The sequence below is a fragment of the Lutra lutra genome, chromosome 11 (assembly GCF_902655055.1).
Source record: "Lutra lutra chromosome 11, mLutLut1.2, whole genome shotgun sequence".
Classification (NCBI taxonomy): domain Eukaryota; kingdom Metazoa; phylum Chordata; class Mammalia; order Carnivora; family Mustelidae; genus Lutra; species Lutra lutra.
This window is the reverse complement of record NC_062288.1, coordinates 49,954,987-49,981,030: the sequence shown is the minus strand read 5'-3', so window position 1 is coordinate 49,981,030 and position 26,044 is coordinate 49,954,987. Positions and strand designations below refer to the sequence as shown.

Genomic DNA, 26,044 nt, shown 5'->3' with positions numbered 1-26,044 from the left:
GTGTGGGGCAGCAGTTACACACTGAAATAGTTACAAATGCAATAAACTTAATGAAATCTCATTTTATTTGATGGAAGTTGGAAACAGAGCTTCTAATGCATTATTTACATTCTCTACTATTTCATTCAGAAATTTCCTTGTTTAGCATTTTCAACAGATCACTCTGGACTAGCAAACATTTCACTGGGGTACTCACAATGAATATGCATGTGTGTTTCTTGTTTCTACACCTCGCCAAACACTACAAGTATTACATAAAATATTTTCCTGTGCCAGCAAAGAAAAAAAATACCTGCTAAGGAGTTTAGGTCTCATACTGAGGTATAAAAATAAAAACAGACTCCAAGTAGCCTGAAACTTTTCTAGCAGGTGACCATGCTGCGGTTACTCTTTGCTAAAGATGTCTCTATTTTGGAATCAATAAAGCATATTTTAAAAGTGGGAGCCTTCTCTAAAAGTTTTATTTTACAGTCCAGAATAAAAACTCACAGAATTCTCTAACTCTACCTTAGCATTTTGTTGCTGTTTTTCTGCTAATGAGTAATTTCCACAAAACACAGCCTACTGCCGAGGACAAGAGAATTACTCTATTTTAAAAATCTATAGTTCCGTTTATAGTTTCTTCAGTTGTAAGCACAAAAGTTTGTTTCTTCGTGGTCTCATCTTGTGATCTTATTTTGCACGCCCTCCATATACGGGAGGTGGAAAACAGCAGAGTAACATGTCAACAAAAATCATACAAAGATTCTGACGTACACAGCAGCAAAAATTAACAAAAACACAAACAGCAACTCACCGACTGGTATTGAAAGACAAAATGAAGATATTCTGTTCACCAAAAGTCTCTACTGCTTAGCTGTTACTATTTAGAGCAGAGGCTTGGCTTGTCTCTAAATTTAGCCATCCATGCTACATTATAATCTGCTCCAGCGAGGGTCAGCTTTATAAGGCACTCACTGAAGCCCGTGTGGGAGAGGGAAGCAAGGGCACTTTGAATAAGAAACTGTGCTAGTTTCAATCTGGGAAAGTAGCGAAGAATAACAAAGATGGCTGCATTAGGCCAATGTCAAATGCTTGTTTTGATTAGGTTGCATGAAAACAAGTAACTAAAAATACATACACATAGGTATGTATAGATACATATTTTAAATCAGAGTTTAACAGAATCCTCAGAGACAAAACTTATCTGGGGTATAGTCTATAATGCATTCAAAAATCCTTAAGCCAAACATACAGATAAAATAAAAATAAGCTCATTCCCTGCCCCCCCAATAATGGAAAAACACAACTGGATTTAAACATTTCACGTTATCTAAGAGACTCCCTTTCTTGGATATTCCACAAGAGAAACGACAATAAAATATTAAAAAGATTCAATCAATCAAAATTTCAAAACTAAGTACACTATTAATGAAATAAACATCTTTTGAATAAACTCCTGAACTGAAAGACCCAACTGAAACATTTTTCGGTTTAACACGTAAGAAATAAAATTTCACCCACCTCCCTCTGTTACTATTCTGTCCTGGGTCCTTTGTAGATTCTACCCTTTACTCCTAACTGACTCTGGGCCCAAGTGTGACTATGGGCCAGTAGTTCAGATGGATTGGCCTCTTGGCAACTGTGTACTAATTCTGCCAGTTGCCCAGCACACCTTGAGTGGATTGACAGGTTGTGTGCTGTCCTGCCTGATATTTTTCTTCTTTAATTCCCTTCATTTTGGAAAGAACCTGATCTACCAGAGAAAGACTGATTTTCTTGCTGTTCCTATAAGGGGATGACTATTCTGGTCTGGATAATTGCTGAACTATGATAATCTGCCTTATTTCATATGTTATACTGCTAATATATGCATATAACTAGGCTATTCAAATGACCTCATATAGGAATATGAATATGCTAATGGGGGCCACAATCTTCTCCTATAAAGGGATAAAAGAAAATGAGACATATGGTGTGTTCCACCTACTCAGTTCTGCTGTTAGAGCCTGAAAGCAGCCATAGATCATATGTAAACAAGTTATTCCAATAAAACTTTATTTACAGAACAAGTGGTGGATCACACTGGGATCTCAGGCTATGGTTTACCATCCCCCATTCTAAAGCCATGTATCTAACAGAAGTATCTGTGATGGTGGAAATGTTCTGTATCTGTACTGTCTAATATGGAAGCTACTAGACACATGTAGCCCTTGAATCCTTGAAATGTGGCTAGTGTAACTGAGTGTAACTAATTAAATAAATTAAATGTATTTAATTTTCATTAATTAAAGTGAAAATAGCCAATATCACTAATTGGTTATGTTAGACACGCCAGTTCTAAAGAATTCATTATGACCCAACACACTTCATTTTGATAAAAGAGGTGAAAATACATCCAAAGAATAGAAAGTTTTTAATTAACTTTTTTTTCAAGTAAAGTAGCTCTGAGGAGCATTTTGCCCAAATTTCAAAACCAGGAGGCTATGGTGAGAAAGAAAAAAACAAAACAAAACAAAAAACCAAAACAAAACCAAACTTCAAAGCAAAACTCCGTGTGTAGTAAATAATCCTGGAGACACTGAGAAGAAAAAAAGATTTTCAATTCTAAGATAATAAAAGTTATAGGGCAACAATATCATCTCCAAAGTATAAAGTGTTTTCATAAAGAAACAGTAACACTAGCACACAATTCCCGTAATATTACTGAGTCACTTCATTGCAACATTCTCAGGAAGTACTTTGTGTTTAGGAGTAACTTTCAAGAACTATCTTTTATTCTATGTTCCAAAGGAGCAAAATAATGTACCATAAAAAGAACAAACTAAAAATCGCCCATAGTTATGAACTCTTCTTTCTATTAAAGTGAAAACTCCAAGGATGTACATCATAAAATCCTTTACAGAAAGTTGTCATGTCCAGGAGTCATTTGGGTTGATAACAATGATCTCAAAAGAAGCAAAAATAATTAAGGTGCACTCTGAAAGTGTAAATTATTAACATTCTAAAGCAATAGACCAGATAAATGTTTACAGTAACACTATACTTTGCCCAGAATAACATTAGCTTGTTTAATGTCCTTGTCATGATTTTATACCAAACAGCCTCTCTATAACCAAAATCACCCAGCCTCTACAAAATGTTTCATTGCATCTCCAAGCAAATTCTATGTAGGTTTTAGTTCTTATAATAATTGAAAAAGATAAAATTTAAAATAGTAGCCTATCTATAAAAGAAAAATGTTTCTAAATAAAATCAGACATTCCCTTCTTTAGGACAAAAATATTACTGTTATATTCATATCCCCTTTACTCTTTCTTATCTTTAATGGTATGAAAGCACAAAAATAATCTTTCTTAAAGAACACCAATCATTAAAAAAAAAAACAAAACCAAACTTAATAATAGCTCACTCCTCAAAAATTTACAGCTATGTATTTCCAGAGGGACATTAATGGTGGAAACTTAAATCGTGCTAAGCAACCACCTGACAAGGAAAGAAGGACCAATGCCCAAGGGAATTATGTTGTGAAAAAAAGTACTAAGAGCTAACTGTTCATCTAAATCTTTTAAGATACAAAGGCATCATGATAAAATTTCCTTTAGCACATTTCCCAATTTCACACCTTAAACTTCTAAGTATACTTACCTTGTTTCCAAATGCTGATATCCTGTTTTCCTTGTAGCAAAAATAAAAATATTCTAAAAATTACATTTTAAGTATCACCTACCTCTTCATAGAAATAAATGAAGGTAATGTGTAATGTCATTTATTTCCTCCTAGTGAAATTAATTTAGAAAACCTTCTAGAATTGGAAATAAAATCCTAATAAAATGCTTTCATCCTACCAGTTCATGCCCTCTGTTTACAGTCACTTCTACAAAGCACCCTGGACACGTACATTCCCTTCTCTGAGCTTCCATTTTCCCCAGAAGCAATCTCTCCCAGGATCCTTCCCTTCCTTTAATAACTGACAGGCATATTCATTCAACTTTACAGGTGGTCTAATCCTGCTGATGTGATTTTGAAGTCTCTCCATACTTGAAAAGACACAAACACACATATACAACAGACACTGTAGCACACTTTGGCTTTTAGAAAACCAGTCCCTCAAATATAATGCTTCAAAGTATTTTAATAGCAAAATGCTCCCAAGCCTCTGTTCTGGGTAAGTTAAGCCACTTAGAACTTTTGTCTACCAGAAAACAGCATTGTGATGAGTGTATACCTACAATATTTCAAACCATAAATTTTGAGAATTTAGAGGAGATGGTGGTATAAAACAAGGATATGCCCAAATATTAGGCAGCTGTGGTTTAAATGTTTATTAATTTGTATTTTGGGGCAGCCTTTCATTCTGGGGTCACTGCATCTCCCCAGGGGACATGTAGCAATGTCTGTAGATCTTTATTTTGTCACACTGGGGAAGTGGGGACGCTACTGACATCTAGTTGGGAGATACCACGGACACCACTAAGTAATGGACACCGCATAGGAGAGCCCCTGCAACAAAGGGTTCTCTGGCCCAAAGTTTTAATTGTGCCAACAGTGGAAAATCCTACACCTAAAAGGAAAAAATTGTGAGCAAAACCAGAGATGTTCTTTGCTCGCAAGAGTTAAAAATTGTGCACATACATCTAGAACATACCAGATCAACGAGGCAGATATTTCCTCAAGTGACTTATTTGTTTGCCAAACACTGATGCTAATTTTAAAGAAAACACATTTATCACTGAGTAGCCTGTCATAGCTAAAATCAAAAGTACAATTAGTATACAAAATAAATGCTTCCAGCAGTCTTTAATACTAATTGCTGTCTTTCCACACTGATACTTTTACACCCTCTGATAATCAGGGGAAGATGGAGGGTAGGCAGCAATGCGGGAGTGAAGAGGGAGGCAGAGAAAGAGGATGATGAGCAAAAAAATTTTCCCTACTTTTGGATATCACAGTAGTGAGAACAGAAGGACAACAAAGAAAAAGATAAAATACATGACTGAAAACTGCAATTGTTTAATTTTTAGACTTGGAGAAAATGATATGTTAAGTAGGAACAGCAAAGCAAAAACAAAAAAACAAAAAACAAACAAAACCCAGCAAACAAAACAACCCACAAAACAACAACAAAACAAAAAAAACCCACCCAACAAATTCTATATACATGATATGATCTAAGCTACATAAAGCCCACAAGCACTCAACAGTGGTCAACATGAGCACTAAGTTCAAAGGGCATTTTCCTCTTACGTTACTGGTCTGTATCTTCTATAATATAAGGATATATAACTTTTTAATTAGAAAAATTTTATGTGTTTAAATGGAAATGCTTTACCTTCTTTTGAAGTTTAAACCAATCCCCAAAGGGTCACAAATAATATTATCTGTGCATAATGAGAAATAGGATGAAGGATCTAAGTATCACACCCTACTAAAAGAAACAAAGGTCTCTTGGACAAGTGGCTGATTCCAAGGTTGGAGCACTGAAGATACCCTATGATCCTGAGATGTCTTGTATCAAAAAAGTGAATTGATTTTAACAAAAACAATCAAACTACATAGAAACCATCCTGAGGACACTCCACTGGCATCACCTGAGACAATCTGGCCATCAAAATAATGGAAAATAGCAAGGATAATGACTCACTGAATAAAGAAAGAATCTATATGTCTATACTCATTTATTTCAGGCAAAGCAAACAGATCAGTGCACAAGGGGAAAGGAATTGGGGAGAAATGAAAGTTTTCTTTTCAGTAGAATGCCAACTGATAATAGAGAGGGAAACATGGAGTAGAAAATCACCATTTTGCAATCATTGTACCAAAAATTGATTTTTGCAAGAATCACCAACGTATACCAAAAGTGCTGGGACACGTGCGCGTGTGGGCAGGCATGATTGATGATCAACAGGATATTCAGATAGCCTCACGTAGCTTTGTAAAAATTACAAAAAGAAAAATGGTAACTCCACAGTGGAGAAACAAGGTCATGCCTTAAACCCAGAGACAACAGACATCACGTGGCTCTGGGTGCTTATAGTTAGAACAGGATATATTTACGTGGCATTCCAGACAAAAATGCATGATCTCAATCTAACGTTGAGGAAACAAATGCAGATCTAGGGACAGACATCCTTCCAAACAACTGGCCTGCACTCTTCAAAAATGTCAGTGTCTGAAAAATAAAAATCAAAGAACTGTAGCCAATGAAAGGAGACTCAAGAATACGTTATTAAATGCAGCATGCCATCCTTGACTGGATGCTGTACTGCCCTGTAAAAATATGTTAATATATTCAGGACATCACTGGGGCAACTGATGAAATCGGAGTACAGACTATGGAGATCAGTATGGTTTCTATGTTAAATCCATTCAATTTTAGTACTGTACTGTGGCTCTTTACGAGAACTATCTTCTTCTAAGGAAATGTGCTCTGATGTAACCCAGTCTGAGATGGTTCAGAAATAAAGTGGATACATAATGTAGAACCAATGGGCAAAGGCCAACACTGGAAGTCCTGCAGACTTGAGCGACTCAGGCTGGGCAAGGAGAACAATTCAGGGAGCCGAAAAAGCCCAGCACTTAAACAACATGGGGATTCTGTATTTTCTGGGACTGCTTAGAATTAAAGCTTGCCACAAAGAGGGTTACTGTAACTTCCCAGATCCTACAGAATTTGGTCAGGTGTGAAGCAGGAAATAATCCTGCTGTATGGAATGCACACTCCAAGTAAAAAAGCAAATAATGCGGGCGCCTGGGTGGCTCAGTGGGTTAAGCCACTGCCTTCGGCTCAGGTCATGATCTCAGGGTCCTGGGATCGAGTCCCGCATCGGGCTCTCTGCTCGGCAGGGAGCCTGCTTCCCTCTCTCTCTCTCTCTCTCTGCCTGCCTCTCTGTCTACTTGTGATCTCTCTCTGTCAAATATATAAATAAAATCTTTAAAAAAAAAAGCAAATAATGCAAAAGTCAAATCTTGATTTGAAGAAGTCTACAATGCTCCTCTGGTTAATATATCTCCTTGTACTTGACTGTCCCATGTGCGAGAAAATAGTTCCCCCAAACACCCTTACCGTAACATCAGAATGGGGATTCTTTATGCCAGTGCAAACACAGACTACACAAAATCTTTGGCATGAGCCAGGTATGACCTGCTTAACCATGCCCTGCACTATGTGTATTATCTCTGCCATGGAGATAGTCTTCTATGTTACAGGCTTAATGGAGGAGAGAATGAGAAGTATATTAAATGAAACTGAGTATTATTAAAGATTACCATAATAGAAAGAATAAAGTAAACAGCGGGGGAAAAATGTGTATGTATGCATGCAAAACAATATGTGAGGTTTTTAAAGATAAGAAGCTCTAACTTTTACTATGTCAAAACAAATACCTAAAGGCAAAGTTATGGTTCCTGAGCAGACAAGGCTTCTAAAAATTTTAAATAAAACAGCCCATTTTTTTTCCTGTATATTTAAAAAAAATTTATCAAAGCGAAAAACATGCAAATATAAAATGTTACATAATAACTGATTTAAAAAGATCAATTCCAGAATTTACCTACCAAATTAATTTCTTCCTTCAATACAGGGTAACTATACATTAAATTAATTATGCTGTCATTAATCAAATTTCCTTTTAGTAGCATTTTTATGAATTCCTTTTTTATGTAATGTTCAATGGCAATGAATATACTTTTCTTGTTCTAAAAAAAAATATTTTATTTATTTGAGAGAGAGAGAGAGAAAGAGAATCCCAAGCAGACTCCATGCTGAGCATGTGGGACTTGGGACTGGATCTCACGACACTGAGATCATGACCTGAGCTGAAATCAAGAGCCAGACAGACACTCAACCAACGGAGCCACTCAGACACCCCTGAATATACTTTTCAGAAAGCAACTTAAAATATTTATTGATGAGGTGCCTGCCTGCCTGGCTTGGTTGGACGTGTGATTCTTGATCTCAGGGTTGTGAATTTGAGCCCCACATTAGGTGTAGAGATTATTTAAAAATAAATAATTAAATAAACTTAAACACACACACACACACACACACACACACACACACACACAATAACACCCAAAATACATTTATCGATCAACTGTATTATCAACAGAGTAAATATAAAATCTCACAAAGTGATGATTTAGAAGGGCTATATGTACCAAGATATGGTTTTATGTTATCCACTGTTTATTTCATTAATATATGGTCATATATTTTATGTTATAATGCATAACTATTAATTCTTTGAATAAGGTATGAAAATACTTTTTATAGAGAAAATAATTCCTTAAAAATTGATAATAAAATTGGCTCATCATAAATCCATTATTGCCCATTTAGCGAAAAGAGGGAAAAAAGATGGAGAAAAAATATCTATAATTCTAACTTTAAGTAATGACCACTGTATGCATTTTAACATACTGCTTAATCCTCCACTGGGAGACTGCATATATGCAGAAAACATTTAAATCCAATTCTATCATCTTCTCTAATATCACAACAAAGAACAACTTTAACAAAATTGCATTTGAATGCACAGTCGTGATATCTGATTTAATGACATCCTCTAGGATCTTTATTTTAAAAGCCACGTGTTCTAATGCATCACTTTAGGAAAATTGGAAACATTTTATTTTATTGGGCTCTTTTAAGCTGCAAAGCACTACTAATACACTGATAGCACAAAAAACCTAGCACAGTATAAAAGGCATAAAACTGAAAAAATAAAGACCACTACTTTCCAACTTTCACTCGTTATCTTATGTTCATTAAGTGGAACCCCACTCCACAAAAAACATAAAAAATATTTCAACATTGTCTTATGTATCCTTTCAGAAAATGTCTATGCATATATGTCAACAAGTCCACATAAGTGTGTATAAAAAATGGGTTGAGGGGGCAAGTTAGTTGGACGATGGACTCTTGATTTCAGCTCAGGTCACCTTCTCCACGTCCGGAGATCAAGTCCTGCGCCACTGCTCAGGGTGGAGCCTGCTTGAGACTTTTTCCTCCCTCTCCCTCTGCCCCTCCCCCACCTCTCAAATAAATAAGTATTAAAAAAGAAAAGAAAATGGCTTGAACATTTCTGATGGGAACCCAAGATACGCCAGACCATGTGCTATCAAAAGATCCATAAATTCATCAATTGTACCAAATGTACTGCTCTCGTAGGGGATGATGATAATGGCAAAGGCTGTGTTATGTGTGGAAGCAGAAGGTCATTGAGGTAATCTCTGCACCTTCCTCTTAATTTTGCTATGAACCTAAAACTGCTCTAAAAAAGCAGTCTTAAAAAAAAAAAGAATCAGCAGGGAGTGGTGCTAAATGCCAGAGAGCAAGTCAGTTTATTAAAGTAGATTTTGTATCAAAAGCAAACCTGTTAAGAGTATATATGACTACTAGTTCAAGTGAGAAGTTAGAAGATATTATTATGACAAGGAGGATTGAGGTATATTTCATTTTTCTCAGGACTTTAATCTAGGACAGGAAAAAAGAATCCCCGGGGGGCGGGGGGGGGGGTAGTGAAGAACACTCGTGACTAATAACCAGTGGGCAAAGTCAGCTTTGGAGCATTTGCTTAAACAACATGATAATGGACCATGAGGAAGCTCAAAGGTGGTGGTGGGCAGGCATCCAACTTTCCACATTTATGAGTTCTCTCAACCAAGCCACTCCTGCTCCCATCCTCCCAGGAGGGGGCCTGCCCAAGCCTGTCTAGCAGATGAAGCCGTATTTGAAGGCTTGCACACAGAAAGCACTCACCACACACACGGATATTTCACAATGGGCAGAGCATGAATTGGAGAGAAATGCCGAAGCCAAGCCCAGGTCTTAATGGTAATTCGCAAACGATACACAGCACACTGATGATATGGGACCGTATTCCCCAATATGATTTTAGAACAGTGGACTGCACAAACTCAAATTTAAAAAGACAAGAAACCAAAAACTTAACAAACAAAACATCAGAGAGCTATAAATCCTCAAGTATATTTTTTTAAAGGTGTAAACCTAAAGAGAACCATGTGTTTGTATTTCTTTATCAAGCGTACAACTGGTACTGGTCAACAGTACCAGTTTTTTGGGGCCGGCCAGAACAGCAGCATGCTGCTCACTCTCTAGCAGGTAGAGACGAGACCCAAGTACTGCGCCAAAAAAAGCCCGGCGGTGTGAGTTAACAGGAAGTAATGGCCTCCAGTATGTTAAAGGGATCAAATGATGCATTTGAGCTGCAGGTGTGTTTATTGATGTTTTTAATCATTAAATATGTGTTTCTTAGTTGATATCCATGAAGCATAGAACACTTTGAAAAGCAGGGACCTAACACCAGATGCTCATCTAACAACCCAAGAAGGCTCTGAGGTACCACACCACTTGCTTGAGGTCATGCATTCCATCCTAACGTTGGTGATGAAGGAGAGATGAAAGTAAAAATTCCCTCCACAGGAGCTTACATTCAGGGAACAGTGAGGGCCAGAACCTGATCAACCCAGTCCCCACCTTAGTGTACTTTGCAAAAAGCCAACCAAAATCATTGCCGTGTCTTGGGCCATTATTTATATGATACTCGAAGGCAGCTTTTTCATTATTTGCCTCATAGATTTTATGGTTCAGAATTAGAGAGAGTAAAGCATAAATATTAATGTTCAAGTCTAGTTCAGCACTTGGATAAATTGAATTGGCATATGCTACCTCCCAAATGCCAAATCATCTTTCATGGAGTTCTGTTAAGGAAAAAACATTTATCTTTAGTGAGAGGAATTAACAGAACTCCTGCCCCTGAGGGACGTGTAAATAGTAGGAAATTTATGGCACCATGGCTTCTAGTACTACAGAAACTGATTATCATATTGTTTCCTGCAGAGACTCACCTCTAACAAAAACATAATCTTCACACTCCTGAATACTGATGCCAGGTCCCTTCCCCCTAGCCAACAGTTTCCTCTGTCCCAGCAATGTGGGGTTCTCCTTCCTGTTTATAATAACCCAATTCTATTACCTTGTATACTGAGAAAAACACATGTCATTTTTTTTTTCTTAGAAATGATCACATGAGACTTCATCAAGATAAAAACTGCAGAGCAAAGAAACAAACAACAAAACTAAAAGGCAACCTACCTTTTGGTAGGTTGAATGGGAGAAGATATTTGCAAATGACATAACGGATAAAGGGCTAGTATCAAAAATCCATATAGAACTTACCAAACTCAACAGCCAAAACCCAAAAAAATCCAGTCAGGAAATGGGCAGAAGACATGAACAGATGTCTGTCCAAAGACACACAAATGGCAAATACACATGAAAAGATGCTCAATATCACTCATCATCAGGGAAACACAAACCAAAACCACAATGAGATACCACCTCACATGGGTCAGAATGGCTAAAAATAACAATTCAGGAAAAAACAGTTGTTGGCGAGGATGAGCAGACAGGGGAACCCTCTTAAACTGCTGATGGGAATGCAAGCTGGGACAGCCACTCTAGAAAACAGTATGGAGGTTCCTCAAAAAGTTAAATACAGAGCTATCCTATGATCCAGCAACTGTATTACCAGGTATTTATCCAAAGGATACAAACATAGTGATTCAAAGGGGCATGTGCACCCCAACGTTTAGAGCAGCAATGTCCACAATGCCAAATTACGGAAAAAGCCCAGACATCCATTGAAAGATGAATGGATAAAGGAGACTACACACACACACACACACACACACACACACACACACACGTATACATAGGTATATATACATACACATATATTATATATGCACATATATACATACACATATACATACATATATATGTATACACACACACACACACACACATATATATAATGGAATATTACCCAGCCATCAAAAAGAATGAAATCATGCCATTTGCAACGGTGTGGATGGAACTAGAGTGTATTATGCTAAGCAAAATAAGCTAGTTTGAGAAAGACAAATACCATAAGATTTCACAAATGTGGAATTTAAGTAACAAAACAGATAAAAATTGGGGAAAGGAAGGAATAATAAAATTAAATACAGAGAAGGAGGCAAACCATAAGAGAATCTTAACTATAGGGAACAAATTGAGGGTTCCTGGTGGAGAGGTAGGTGGGGGAAATGGGGTAAGTAGGTGATGGGCATTAAGGAGGGCCCTTGATTTAACACTGGGTGTTATATGCAACTGATGAATCACTAAATTCTACCCCTGAAGCTAATAATATACTATATGTTAACTAACTTGATTTTAAAAAGATCTAAAAAAAAAAAAAAAATCACAAATCCAGGAAGCTGCTGAAGTTAGTTTGAGAAGTAGTAAGGTCCTTTGTGGGAATGTACAAGAACAGGATGATAGTAGAATATTCTAAAACTGTTCACCTCACAGTGACTTACAATATATTCTGGGCAGTGTTTAAGAGTTGGTATTCCTTCTTATTACTTACCTCTGCCTGGGGGTTTTCTTGTGATTTATTTATAAGTCTTCAAAGATCACAGTACATCTAACAACTGGTTTTTGTTTTGTTTAAAGATTTATTTCTTCATTTCAGAAAGAATGCTACACAGATGCAAATGAAGGAAGGATGGAGGGACAGACCCTCTCCAGATCTCCATCCCACAACCCATGAGATCATGAGCTAAGCTGAATGAGAGTCCCATGCTTAACCAACTGAGCCCCCCAGGTGGGCCAAACAACTGTTTTTTGAAAGTCCTCAACTAACATAAAAATAAATTGAAATATGAATAGATAAAATATAATTCTACATCTTTCACAGATTTGTTATTGTTTTCCTACTAAAATGTTATTTGCATAATTAAGAAAATTAAAGGTAGAAAATTAAATGACATATATTTATGTAGATATGTAGGTAAGTATTAAGGACCCTATTTACTTCAGAGAGAGAAAGAGAGTGTATGAGCATGAGTGGGGGCAGGGGCAGAGGGAGAGGGAAAGTGGGCTTCCCACTTATTGTGGGGCTTGATCCCAGGACCTTGTGATCAGGACCTGAGCCAAAGTCAGGCACCTAACTGACTAAGCCACCCAGGCGCCCCAAGACACTATCTTTAATATTAATGTGGGGTATTATGCTTTCTTATATGTTATTATATTTTTCTTTTTTGACATAAAGAAACAAAAGATACATCTGATATTAAAAATCAAGAAAGAATAACAAAGGCACTGTCTCTTTGGCATTTGCCAAAAGAACAGTTCATTCAGTGAGTTACTCAAATCTTTATTTTCAAAATAGATGGTTTACAAATATAACTATCAGAACATTTTTTGGCACTCTTCACTCAACACATGCCAAATTCAGAACAAGCCAAATCATTCCATTTGGCATTTAACTGCCCAAAAAACACTTACTAAAGAGACCCATGGTATCAATATCAACATTCAAGTGAGCTAAGAATGGAAAGTATTATTGTATATCCTAATGTTTGTACATTTTATATTAAAAATACAGAAACTATTCTAAACCATCAAGTGTTTTATTCCCTAATAGATACCAAGGGAAAATGCTGCAGAAACTCCTAATGACAACCACAATCCTGCATTAAAATGATTCATATTAATCTGATTATTAAATCCCTGTCCTATCTCTCAGGTTTAATTTGTTTCAGGATTCAACTGATTAAAAGTAGGGAGAAAAATATTAGAATAGTCCGATTAGAAAGAAGTAAAATTTAAAGAGTAAGAAGTCTTAAGAGTTCTTTAAGGTACAGATTTTAAAAATTCCATGGATCGGATATTCAGATAGATTTTATTTAAAAGTAAACCTCACAAAGAGCTTCCAATTTATTTCCTAGCTACTTATATTCTAGTTATTTTGAATAATTTCAAGTCATTGTATAATCAAGGACAAAATATTCTAATAGATACATGACTTTCTCTTCCATTGTTTGTTTTAATGTCTATTATCAACTTCCTGCTAATGCCAATGCTGAAGACAGTGGTTTGTAATTTTAAATTTAGTCTGAAACATGCGCTGTCACATTTTATAAACTACTTGAGAGCAAGAACACCATCAAAGTGTGCTTTAAAATATAATCTACTACTTCTATGATCTTAAAAAGTTGACACACTGAGGAAAACATGTCTTTGGGTGAAAACCATTGCTAGTTCCAGTCTGGCTGCCTGTAAAACTGTAGCCCATATTTATCTTATAAATATTTATAATATTATAATATTTTTTATAATTGTTTTTCTAGGGGGTTGTTCTCTCTGGCTTGCCAAATTCACCAATCCTTCCAGACTCAGTTCAAAATCTCACTTTCTCCAGGAATTAGCCCTCCCACTGAGCTCCACCCATTCTGGAATTCACACTCCTGTCTGTACAGCTCTGGTTGGAGATTGAAAGCTGTGTGGAGGAGGGGTCATTTGAGCTGAGAAGGGTTTGAGTAAAATTTGATATGCAAAAATGGGCAGAGGAGGGCATTCCAGGATCAGGAAGCCAGTGGGTGGGCAGAGGAGTAACAACATCGTTCCAATGAGAGCTGATAGATTGGCAGGCCCCGGAGAAGCCACTTGAACAAGCAAAGGGTTCTCAAAGGTTATCTGACCTATGGGCTGACATAAAGCAGGACAGAGCTTTAGGACGATTACTTCATACTGTCCCTATTGGTTCAGGGACTGGCCTGTCTCCTGAAGGATAGTATAAGCCTCTTAAGGATAAAGATCATGTCTTACTCTCTGGGATTCATTGATCATAACAGATTCCTATTAACATATCAATTCTGGGCTATAATTACTAGAATTGTATCTTTTATGATTCTCTCTTTTAAAAATAATTTTTATCTTGGGGCGCCTGGGTGGCTCAGTACATTAAATGTCTGCCTTCAGCTCAGGTTATGATCTCAGGGTCCTGAAATCGAACTACGGGTCCGGTTCCCTGCTCTGCTTCTGCACCTCCCTATTGCTTCTGCTTGCTCTCTCTCCCTCTCTCTCTCAAATAAATAGACTCTCTAAAAAAATAATTTTTATCTTCCCAAATTAAGGAAGACAGGTGTATAGCAAATGCTAACACCAATACAATTTTATATTGAAATGTTTTATCAACTGGCCTATAATTGTGTTTTTCCCAAATGTAAACAGAATTGGCCCTAAAAATAACAATTTGTTTTTACACAACATTTCACAGTACAGAGTATTCTCAAGCGTCCTCAAAGTCACCCTGTAAGTTTGGTGAGCACCTCTATTGTATATATACGAAGAAACGGAAAGCAAGGGAGATTGCTTTGGAAAATACATCTCACCCAGAAGCTGGAGCCATGGTCTTCTCCCTCCAATTCCCAAGACTCTAGTTGTGCTTGGCCGACTCCCAGAGACCATCCATAATCATTTCCTACCACATTAGAAGAGGCTACTTAATGGGCCTGCTTTACTCCAAGATCAACAGACCAGGAAGAGGGTGATCAATGCAGTTTAGAGGGCTGCTTTGTCTTCCAGGTTTAACACAATCGCACCATAGACAATCAAATGACAAGTGACAAAACCACCAATTTTCTAGCCTAAATGTATTAATTGGTAATGAAAAGGGAATACTAACTTCTTCCTTCTGATGCAGAAGCAGCTTTCTATTTTTAATTATTGGAACAGGTCTGTTATACTCAGATAAGAGGCATTGGCCTAGAGTTTTAAATTCCACAGCAATACAGTTTATATAAATATGAGATGAAGCTGGAGATAAACTAATGTGTGCTTCAGCAACACCTGGCAGTGGTATAGACTGGCTACCTTGTCCTCAGACTTGTGAAGACTTCATTCTGAAGCTTAAGTAAATCTTCAAAAATCCTACAAAGTCTAGGAAGACGTGTTAAAAATGATACAAGCAATTTCCATGTTGGCCTTGGGAAACATTAACATTTAAAAAGTCCAAAACATAAGAAAAGAAACAAACATCAGGAAACCTTAAGTTACAAAGTTGTTAAGAATCCAAGAAGTAAATGTGAAAATAAGCATGCCGTTAAGCAAACCCTGAGTAAGAATCTTGCAGGCACAAGTTCTGAGTCTGGCCCTTCTCTTCCTTCTTTAATATACTTGTCCTAACAATGCTAATATTGCTCACAAGAGTTTTGGTACTTCATTTTTGGGAAATGGTTTATGAGACATAGAAGAAAACCAGTATCTCCACTTGATTCACATCTTGGTTTTTTTTTCAGTTAAATTAAATATATTTGTACCCTTTGTTCAGACTTGTCTGCAAATTACTTTGTCATTTTTCAAAAAAGATGAAAATTAGCTTCCAGGGAGATATTCATAAGCCGGGGACACAAGCACTGAGCAATGCCACCTACCTTTCAGTTTTGTGGAGAAGCTAAAATGTGATATGAACAGTTTATGGAAATGCGTTGTTCACAAGATAGTCCTTTGCAGATTTGAGGTGCAACTGTTTTAACATTAAATGAATAATTGCATAAGCTAAACTCTGAGCGTAGAGAAAGAACATTTGTATTCCTAGTATTTCTTCTGCTTTGTTAAACAACAGTTTTTAGAGGCTGTAATACTTCCAAACTCTCCTTTTAAAAACTTCATTATGGAAAATTTGAAACATACACAAAAGTAGAGAGTATAATGAAGTCCATGTATTCATCACCCGGCTTCTAGTGTTAACAAGTCAATTTCCTTATTAATACTCTTAAACTCACTGTTTGTCCCCCATGGTCCCAGAATTATATTGAAGCAAATCTCAGATGCCATACAATTCCCTCCTTAAATAATTCCGTATATATCTCTAAAAGACAAGGAGGGATCTTTAAAAACACATATATATATCTACAATAGTTTTTTTTTTTCAAATGTAAAAGAAAATAAAGTTCCGTGATAGCATCAAATATTCTCAGTCAAAAAAATGTACCTAAGAAAAGAAAATCAAATGTCAAGGAAACATTACCCAGAAAGATACAATGCTCAAAAACAAGTTCTTCCCCTGCAACAAAAAGGAAACAGCAGTCTCTAAAAGCAGAGAGTTGGAGGTCTGGGGATTTAATGGGGGAAATCCAGGAATGGTATGCAAAATCTGTAACATGTGCGTATCAACATTCTTTTTTCTTGGTTGACAGGATTCATCAATCAGAATGTCAAGAACCTTGAGAGCAAAACATTTCAAGACCTTCTGCCCTTGATTATGGCTGTGTGTGCTCAGTGCCACATCACTACAAATTGCCAGGAAGGATTACTCGAGTACAGAAACAAATCCACCTAAAATAACTTAGAGATCAAACTCAATTCAAATCAGCAAGCACGGAGTACATACGAGGTGCCAGACGCTGGGATATGATTTTGAGAAGCCATGAGGTGCCAGACGCTGGGATATGATTTTGAGAAACAAGGGTAAGTTAGTCCTAGTTAATTCAGAGTTGAGAAGGAGATGGGGTCAAACAGGTTAATAAGAACTATAACAGAATGTCATGAAAAGGTACCTGCTTCGGGTATTTTCATGGGGAGCCAGATGAAGAAGATGGATGGGGAGGCCTTAGGGCGCCTAAGAAGGTAGGAGAGACTTAGGGCATACCAATAATGGTACCAGTGACTCCCGTTTCAAGATTTTACTCATCCCCCTCAAACATAAGAAGAAATGTGTTTGCTAGCATCCGTAATGCCCTCACTGGATAAGGTGGGAGAGGTGATCATGAAAATAAGTGGTATTCTGAAAGCTAAGCAGTCCATCAGATCTTAGGAGGAGACAGGAGACTTAGTGGTGAAGGAAGGGAGGGCATTCCAGGAAGAGAAAAACAGGAACAACGGGGTGGAAATTACTGGCATGTGAGGGAACCAGCAGTGTGGTGACCTTAGAGTGTGTGGGAGGGGCTGGCTGACTGGAAATGCAGGCTGGGACCAGAAGTTGGAGCCTTCCAAGCAAGAACTGGGCCTCTGTTCTGTGGCCAGTGGAAAGCTATTGACATGTTTTAAGTGAATCAATTCTGTCTTTACAGAGTATGTCTCCTTCTTGGGTGGATGATGGGTGCTCCAGGTTTATTGAACTGATGGCATCTTTAATTAGCTGCATGGGGTGAGATGAGAGGGAAGCAGGCTACTTAGGAATCTGCAGCAATGGGCCAGGAGGGGAGGAGACATAAAAATTTCAGACATTTCAGAAACATTATTTTTAAAAAGGTGACAAAAGAAACAGAAGAGAGACCAAAGCATCATGCAAATTTTATTATGCAGTGTGGAACAGTGTGTTTGTATGCTCCAAGTTCTGTCAAAAAGTGGGAATATACATATAAGCTATAAACACGTAAAATATCCCAAGAAGGATAAGAGAGAAACAACAGATAACCAATGACTGCAAGGCAACCCAGGAGAAAAGACAGGGAAAGGAGGTAGGAAAGAGACTTTTGTATCTCTGGCATGCTGAAATCACATGAATATGTTATCTATTAGCTAGTTGAAAGAATATATAATTTCCCCCTTACTGCCAGCCACATAGGTGGAAAACAGTAAAAAGAGAAAAGGTTTGGGAGACAGATCTGGGTTCCAGTTCTGGCTCTGACACTTCCTAACTGTGGGGCAGTGGGCAAATTTATTAAGTTCTTTTAGTTTCTGTCCTCTTATTTGCCACAACAGAGATTACACTGGCTACCTCAGGTCATTATAACATGGTTAAATTTAATACCATAGAAAGCATCTGTTAGAATATCTGGCACAAATTAAATACTCCGTAAGTGGGTGGTAGCTATTTTATTACCAATAAAACTTCTTTGACATGAATAAATTCTTAGTACAAGAAAAGTTCCTTGATCAAGTTTAAGGTATGCTCATTACTTAATCTGATTCTTACATTAGGTATTTACCCTGTACAAAATGATTAATGTAATCCATCTGATGAATGCTATCCATTACACATCTGTTTCTAGGAATTTAAACAACTTATTATTTAATCTGCATTTCCTCACAGATGTTAGTTTTTGTCTTTAAATGGCACTGACCAAATTTACTGAGGTCATGTATTCAGAGGACTAAATACCAACCACATGCCAATAAGTACCAAGAAAATAGGTAATAAGCTGCTATCCTCGAGGAACTAACAACTTCAGTGAGACAAACAGTTGTGACCTTCAAGTAACCATGGCCCCAATCTGGCACAGTAGATGGAAATACTGGCAGTGAAGACCCAATTCTGGACACACATCCACCGTAAGATGTTCAGTCACATGCTAGGAGGTTACTCTGCAAGCATTTTCTTAGGTTTATGTGTTTCTTCTGCAGATACTGTGTTTTAAATCAATTGTAACTGTGGCAGTAACAGCATTTTAAGTGTTACAAAAGATGGGTCACTCTCAAAAGCCTTACTACTTGTTGTTCGAACAAGGCACATCATTATTAAATGCATCATCAAACAACAGTTTCTTTGTTATACATTGAGATGAATAATTACAAAGTATTTTCATGTGAGATATTCTGGCTCAGATCTGCCCCAGCCTGTAAAGATGAAGCCTTAAAAAGAAAACAGCTGGAGTTTAGAAAAGATTTTGTTAAATGCAGGAAATAATTATGAACATCTTCCAGGATTTCAGAAGTGTTGGTGAATGCTTAAGGAAAAAAAGGAAGAAAGAAAGATGAAAGAGAGAAAGAGAGAAAGAGAGGAAGAAAGAAAGAAAGAAAGAAAGAAAGAAAGAAAGAAAGAAAGAAAGAAATGGAAGGCATGAGGCCAGAAGAAAATGCATTTCATTTCACATAGGGCACTGTGGGGAGAAAGTGGGTGGTGGGGATGCTTAACAAAAAAGTCTAGACGATTATTCAAATATTTCTCTTTGAAGTAGATGGGTCTAGGAAGAAAAATCAATAGTAGTCCATAGAGAAACAACAGTAACACATAAACACTAATTTCTAAAGAAGCTTTCATTGAGGCCGTAAATATGTTAAGGATGCGCGCCCTGGTGGAATGACCGACTTCGTATTAGCCAGCAAGTCTTGCTTCTGAGCCACAGGAGGGTACACACTTGTATTTACCCCCTAGCTACCCACGGTGTTAGCTCAAAGCTCGAGGCAACATATTACAGTTGAATGAAGGTTGGATTAAGAGGCTAATCTAAGGCTATATATAGACAGCAACACCAATTTAATCTCCGCCCCCATCCCCTCCCCTCCCTATTTCCATAAATCTCAAGATCTGAGTTACAAAGAGACTGGGAACTCTAGCAGAGCAGAGGCCCTTCCTTCCCCCTTCGCTCCAGGCCATCTCTCATAAACGAAGTATTAGTTTAAGTGTAAATTGCTTCCAAACATCCTTAACAGGCACCATAGGGCGATCAGATCCGGTTTTCTTCTCCGGCTTCCACAGACGCCAGAGGAGATGACAAGTAGTGTGTGTGTTTTGGACGGGGTTGGGGGGGTGGCGGTCGAGGCTTGCCAAAAGAGAACTACCTTCTTCAGAGACTATTCTCATGATGCGCTCAGCTCTCTCGCACCGGGGAGCTCTCCTCCCCATCCCACCCCTAGCCCAAAGCCCCAGCCCCGGCGTCTGGGGAGCCGCATCTGGCGGTGCCACGCACGAGACGACAGGCACCCGCCGCTTCCCACCGCGTGGCCCGCCCCCGCCAGCTCGCTGTCCCGGGGTCTCCCCGGGCGGCCAAATGTGGCAAGTGGCGACTCTTCCATCTGGGGTACTGACACGGTATATGCGATGGTAGTGGGGTAGAGAGCAGGCTTCCCCACCGGGGGACAGGAAGCCGCCCCAGGAGGCACATGCTTCCTGCCCGCCAGCTCCGGCCCGGATGGAAGCCCCCAGCGGGGCGGCGGCCGAGCTTCCCGCAGCCTTCCAGGTCTCCCCTGTCCCACCTGGGTTGCTTCTCACCTGTCCGAGGAGGTAGCGGCGACGCGCGAGGCTGCAAGCTGCGGCGATTCCGGCAGCGGCGGTGGCACCCGCGGCAGTGGAGGCGGCAGACAATGGAGGAGTGAAGGACAGACACATTGACATCGACCCACAGAGCCCGGCGCAGCCCCGCCTCCCGCGTAGCCCCGCCTCCCAGCCCGCCCCCGGCCCGGGCTGCGCCACTCCTAGGGAAACGATGGGGGCTTCTAGAGGCAGCCAAGGATCTCTGCACGCGTCGAGCAGCCATAGACGGACCCAGAACTTCTGAAAAGAGAATTTAAATATTGTCTGTGTCTAAATATTGAAAAGAGCTGCATGGGGGGTGTGAAGAACGTGGAAGAGGAATTTAATTCCCCCCTTTGATTTTCTCCATTGGGTTTTTCCTTGCCAGGCTGCTCCAATGGGAGTCTTTCGCTGCCGCCTCCTGTAGCTCCTCCTCCCGGCCTGGCCAATGACGCGCGGGCGGGCGGTGACTGTCGCTGGGTTTGCAGCGACAGACCTCCCGGCTCGCCCGAGCTCGCCAGCTGCTCCCCAGCCTGCGGGAGGGAGGAGAGAATTCGAACGCTTCCGCGCTTGGCTACTCAGCGTCCTGGTCTCGAGTTGCCCCACTGCGGTTGGCATTCCTAACACACATACATAGTTTCTTTTTAATACCGCCAAAGAAACAGAATCATCTTCAAGCTGGCGGGAGCAATGGTTCATATAACGAAAGGCGAGCTGACCCAGGAAGAAAAGGAGCTGCTAGAAGTCATCGGGAAAGGTATGGGTGCTGGGCTGCAACGGGGCGCTGCCTGCTTGGTCTGGGGGCGTGGCGGAGCCCTGGCGGCGCCGCTGGCCCCGCTGACCCTCCGCAGAGGTTTTGCGAGGTTGGTGGCCTCGCACCAGGAAATAGCATTTCCCTCGGTAGTCTGGGACCGGTTGCGGGGGCGGAGAAGAGGGGAGCAAGAAGCAGTGCTGGGACAAGAGCCGAGGTTGCAGGGGTTCGTCTCCCAAACCAGCTTTGGGAAAGATACACATATGCAGGCCCCAGCTCAGGTTATAATGAGCGACCTCTGCGTGTGGGTCCCACGATGCGCATTCTTCAAAACTCTCAACTTGATTTTGATCACCGTCAGTCTTGGCGACGGTGGCCTTAGGTTCTTAGAAGGGTGTCTAAAGGGCCCTTTCGACTTCCGGAGGCCGAAAGATCTCGATCCCATAGTTGTCCCCGCCCCCGCCTGGGGGTGGAGGGAACTCATAAGGAGAAGGGTTCTTTATAAGGACACAGAACTAGGTCTGTAATTTGCCACATGGGGGGTTCTGCGCCCGGGCCTCCCCGGCTTCTTTCCAGAAGCCCCCCGCCTCCGCAGGAACCCTCAGGGAAGCGAAGAGGTGGCTAGGCGTCCACAGCCTTCGGCGCACTTAGCACGGCTTGATCTTCTCCCTGCGCTCTTCAGCTCCTTCCCTTCCACTCTCCCAACGCCTATCCCACTTCCGCCTCTTCGGGTGTTGGGCAGGGAAATGTAGGCCGCCGGAACGAGCCAGAAGCCATGTTTCTCCTTCAGTCCCCGAGTGGATGTCCCATAGGAGTTCCCTGCTGAGTCCTGTTACCTGGCAGGTGCCAAGCGCGTGACTACGTGGCTTCTCCTGCACAGTCACCGCCCCGGGATGGGCATGGGGGACTGTGGACAGAGTTAAGGTGGTTGGTTTACGGTCCGGGGTGAGATAGCCTCATCTGTCCTGGAATGGCACAGAGGCATTATCGCAGCATAAGGGCTGCCCAGTTTCCAGTCCTCTTTCTTTGAAGCAGTCAGGCTCAAATCTGCACCCCCAGAGAGTAAGGCAGATTTATTCTTCATACTGACAAGGGAAGTCTAAATGTAAAAGAGAAAAAAAGTCGGATTTGAACCCAACAAGTGCTGATGAGCTGAGCCCACCTCATCTGATCTCAACAATTTTAAGTCAGTCACAGCTACATTTATCATAAGTCTTCTTTGCCTAGAACTCTGGGACATGGACTTGGTGCTTTTGTTGTTTGTTCTGCAAAGTTCTGGCCGAACTTTTTGGCAAGGCAGTCTTTTGTTCTTCCCATCTCTGGGTAATTTCTCCTTTCCCTCTTTGGTTCTGGGATTCAGTTCAGCGAACATGTGAGCCCCAGCTGTGTGCCAGGTACTGTGCTGGGAGAAGGAAACAGGATCCACTCAGAATCCACCAGGAATGGACATTCTGCTTTTAAACAGTCCAGAGCTATCAGTTTTTCAAATTACAAACAATTGAGCAGTTTTATAAAGTGGGTTTTTGGAGGAGATGGGGGGGATCCTTGGATATTTCCTTAGGTATACACCAGTTTTTATTTTAAAAATCATATAAAAGAGAATTAATGTCAAGTTTAGTCTGGTTAGTGCTGTGGTATTTCTGGGTCCACATTGTACATCAAGTTGCATTCGTGCTGAGACAGTGTGGTTCACCAATTTCGTTGGCCCAAGCCATGAGAAAACAACTGAGATGGACTCAGTCTGTGATACTGTCTTGTCAAATGAAGGTCCTTGGGACATCAATGTACTCTCAAAGAAAAATAATGGGAGATATGAGAAAATAATAAACTAGTCAGCCTTTATTGAATGTTGGTATGAGCCAGGCATAATTATTAGCACTTTACATGTGTTGATACATTTGATCTTGATGAGCTAGGAATTATTTTTAAGCAACAGCATGATGAGAGACTACATGAGGTGGTTCACCATGCAGGTCTAATTTGGAATCCTACCACGATCATGTGCTGGTGATGTGGCCTTGGGCAAGTTACTGTCCTGAGCTTTTCCTTGATACTGACTTCATAACATTGTTGGGAGGATTAAATGAGTTAGTGTCTGTAAAGCATTGAAAGTGCTATTTGTCTTGTCTGTTACTATAGTAATAAAGTGATCTCCATTTTATAGACGCAGAAATTGAGGAGCTGAGAAGTTAGATAACTTGTCCAGTGTCACATAGGAAGTAAGTGGCAAAGCAGAAATCTCATTTGGCTTATAGTCCTAGAAATACAGTGGACTTGAAAACTAATTAAACAGGGGCTCCTGGGTGGTTCAGACAGTTAAGCATCTGCCTTCAGGTCACATCATGATCCCAAAGTTCTGGGATCGAATCCCACATCGGGCTCTCTGCTCAGCAGGGAGCCTGCTTCTCCCTCTCCCTCTGCCTGGCAATACGCCTACTTGTGATCTCTTTCTTTCTATCAAATAAGTAAGTACAATCTTAAAAAATAAAAAGAAAGAAAGAAAACAAACTAAAGAAAAAGTGAAACCAGAACCATAGCTGTCCATACCATATTCACTTCTAGAGGCAATTTAATATCAGCAACAACAGTATCATCTATCAAGTTAAATTCACTTTAATTTTAAATGTTACTGATTTTGTAGTTTTGTGTACCTTTGATTTCTGAAATATTTTTTGGTTTAGAGTTGAATGAAGGTCTTAAGCAAAGTTTGTGTTTATACTTAAAAGAAATATATTTTTTTAAGTAGGTGGATAGAGTTCCTAATTTTTCCCCCCATTGATAAATTTCTCAACTTTGGGAGGTACTAGATCAGTCAGCCCTAGTACTTGGAACTGACAATAAATTTTCATTCAAGTGTGACCTGTCATTTTGGCCAATCCAAAATAAACTCAGCATATGACTGAGTATCTCTCTTTGGCCAGTCAGCACCCTTCGGAAGTTAAGTAGACTGTGAGTGAGACTTAACAATTTAGAGAATACTGCACATTGCTCCTGGACACTTTTAGAACAATTTCTTCTTCAGGTGACTTCACATGCTAGGTAGCTTACAGATTGTATATTTGTTAGAAATGCCAAGAAGTTCCAGATAAAACTGAGAAGCTCTTACATATATACCATTCATATCATAGTTAATGATGGCATCCATTTGATGACATTTAAGAACAGAAAATTGGAATCACTGAAGCACATCCAGTGGGCTTATATTACGTGTACATTGACCCATTCTCCTAAGTTCTGATATCTTTTTTCTTGAGCACTGAGGAAGCACTATTTCAAAATAAATTAAACTTTCCTTAAGGGTATAACCAGAAGATCTTCCATTACTTGTTTAGTACCTGAAATCTCTGGGATTGTGAATTAATGAGAGAGCAATGAATTTGTTACTTTTTTTTTCATTATTTACTTAATGAAAAATTATGAAACGGGCTTGGACAATAAGGTTTATTTTACCAACAACTTGCGGTAAAAAGCATGATAAGTGGTACATATTTTAAGTGTATTCTAAACTTCTATAATTTTCTAGTGAATGTCATTAATTTAGGAATTAAATTAATTAAATTAGGAAAATAAAATTAGAAATCATCACAAGTTTTTCTTCTTTGGGTATTTTGCTCATCTATTTTCCAAAATCTGGAAGCCCAAACAGTTGGAGAAAAAAAATTTCATCCTGGTCCCTGCATTTTAAAAAGTGAACTGGAATTCAGTGGTATATGTGTTCATCCCTCATCTTTATTTACTTATATTGAATTGCTTCCTGACAAGACAGATTTAACTTAGACTGTTGGCCATTGGGCTAAACACTTTATAGAATTATCGACGTATTTTCTTGCGTGAGCCCAATGTTTGTGATTGTAATCCCCACCCTCCCGTAACATGGAGCGTGCTTTGACATGCTCACAGTCCCTCTAGTATTCTCCCTTTCCTGCATAAACATCTCCTAATCAGATGGAAAATCACTTCATTCATTTCTCACTGGATAATGGAAATCAGCCAAAGCATCTTCCTGAAGTGAAATTGGGTTGCCAGAGTTTTTGTTCTATTTTAATTCCTTTCTAAAGATGTTGGAGAAAGTCTCTGTTGAGAAGGCCAGGGATGGATAATGTTCATGTAGAACTTGCTCACATGCTTGAGGGCTTTCCCCCATTCATCCTGTAGTCCTTCAGCCAGTGATACTAACTGCCCTCCAGTGGAGTAGAGGGTCAGAAAAATGCACTATTTACATGATAGCTGCTGTCAGAATCCAGGGACTTGTAGATCATTCACTTGACACATTTCCCCAGCAGAGCTATTTCTCTGTCAATCTAGGAGATATTTCTCTGTCTGTTCCCTGTTCATGTGAGGCAACCAGATGACTTGCCTAAGGAGCAGGTCAGGGAGAGAGAAGCATGCTAATCTTTATTCTGCATTCCACATTTAACCTGGAAAACTAGCAGAAGTTAGCACATTCTTAAACTGTAATTTTCAGTTGAAGGAGAGAAAAAACTCCCAGTTGTGGGATGTTCCT

At 39.5% G+C, this 26,044-nt stretch overlaps 2 protein-coding genes across 6 annotated transcripts in view; one reads left to right on the top strand and one right to left on the bottom strand.

Annotated features, from left to right (window-relative positions):
- BZW2 (basic leucine zipper and W2 domains 2) overlaps positions 1-20,928 on the bottom strand; it is a 62,216-nt gene extending 41,288 nt beyond the window's left edge. The window contains exon 1 of one of the 2 annotated variants that reach the window (XM_047694200.1): positions 20,769-20,928. The gene's annotated coding sequence lies outside the window, so the exon portion shown is untranslated. Of the gene's footprint in view, positions 1-796; positions 862-20,768 lie in introns of those variants that run through there. The other variant, XM_047694201.1, reaches the window with a different exon arrangement.
- Positions 20,929-21,263: 335 nt separating this feature from the next.
- The window catches only part of ANKMY2 (ankyrin repeat and MYND domain containing 2), a 35,699-nt gene continuing 30,918 nt past the window's right edge, over positions 21,264-26,044 (top strand). For 3 of the 4 annotated variants that reach the window (XR_007121376.1, XM_047694196.1, XM_047694199.1), the window contains exon 1: positions 21,264-21,546. Coding sequence is in view for 3 of the 4 variants with exons in the window: in XM_047694196.1 (XP_047550152.1) it covers positions 21,480-21,546 (67 nt within the window). In the remaining variant the exon portion in view is untranslated. The remainder of the gene's footprint in view (positions 21,547-26,044) is intronic. The other variant, XM_047694195.1, reaches the window with a different exon arrangement.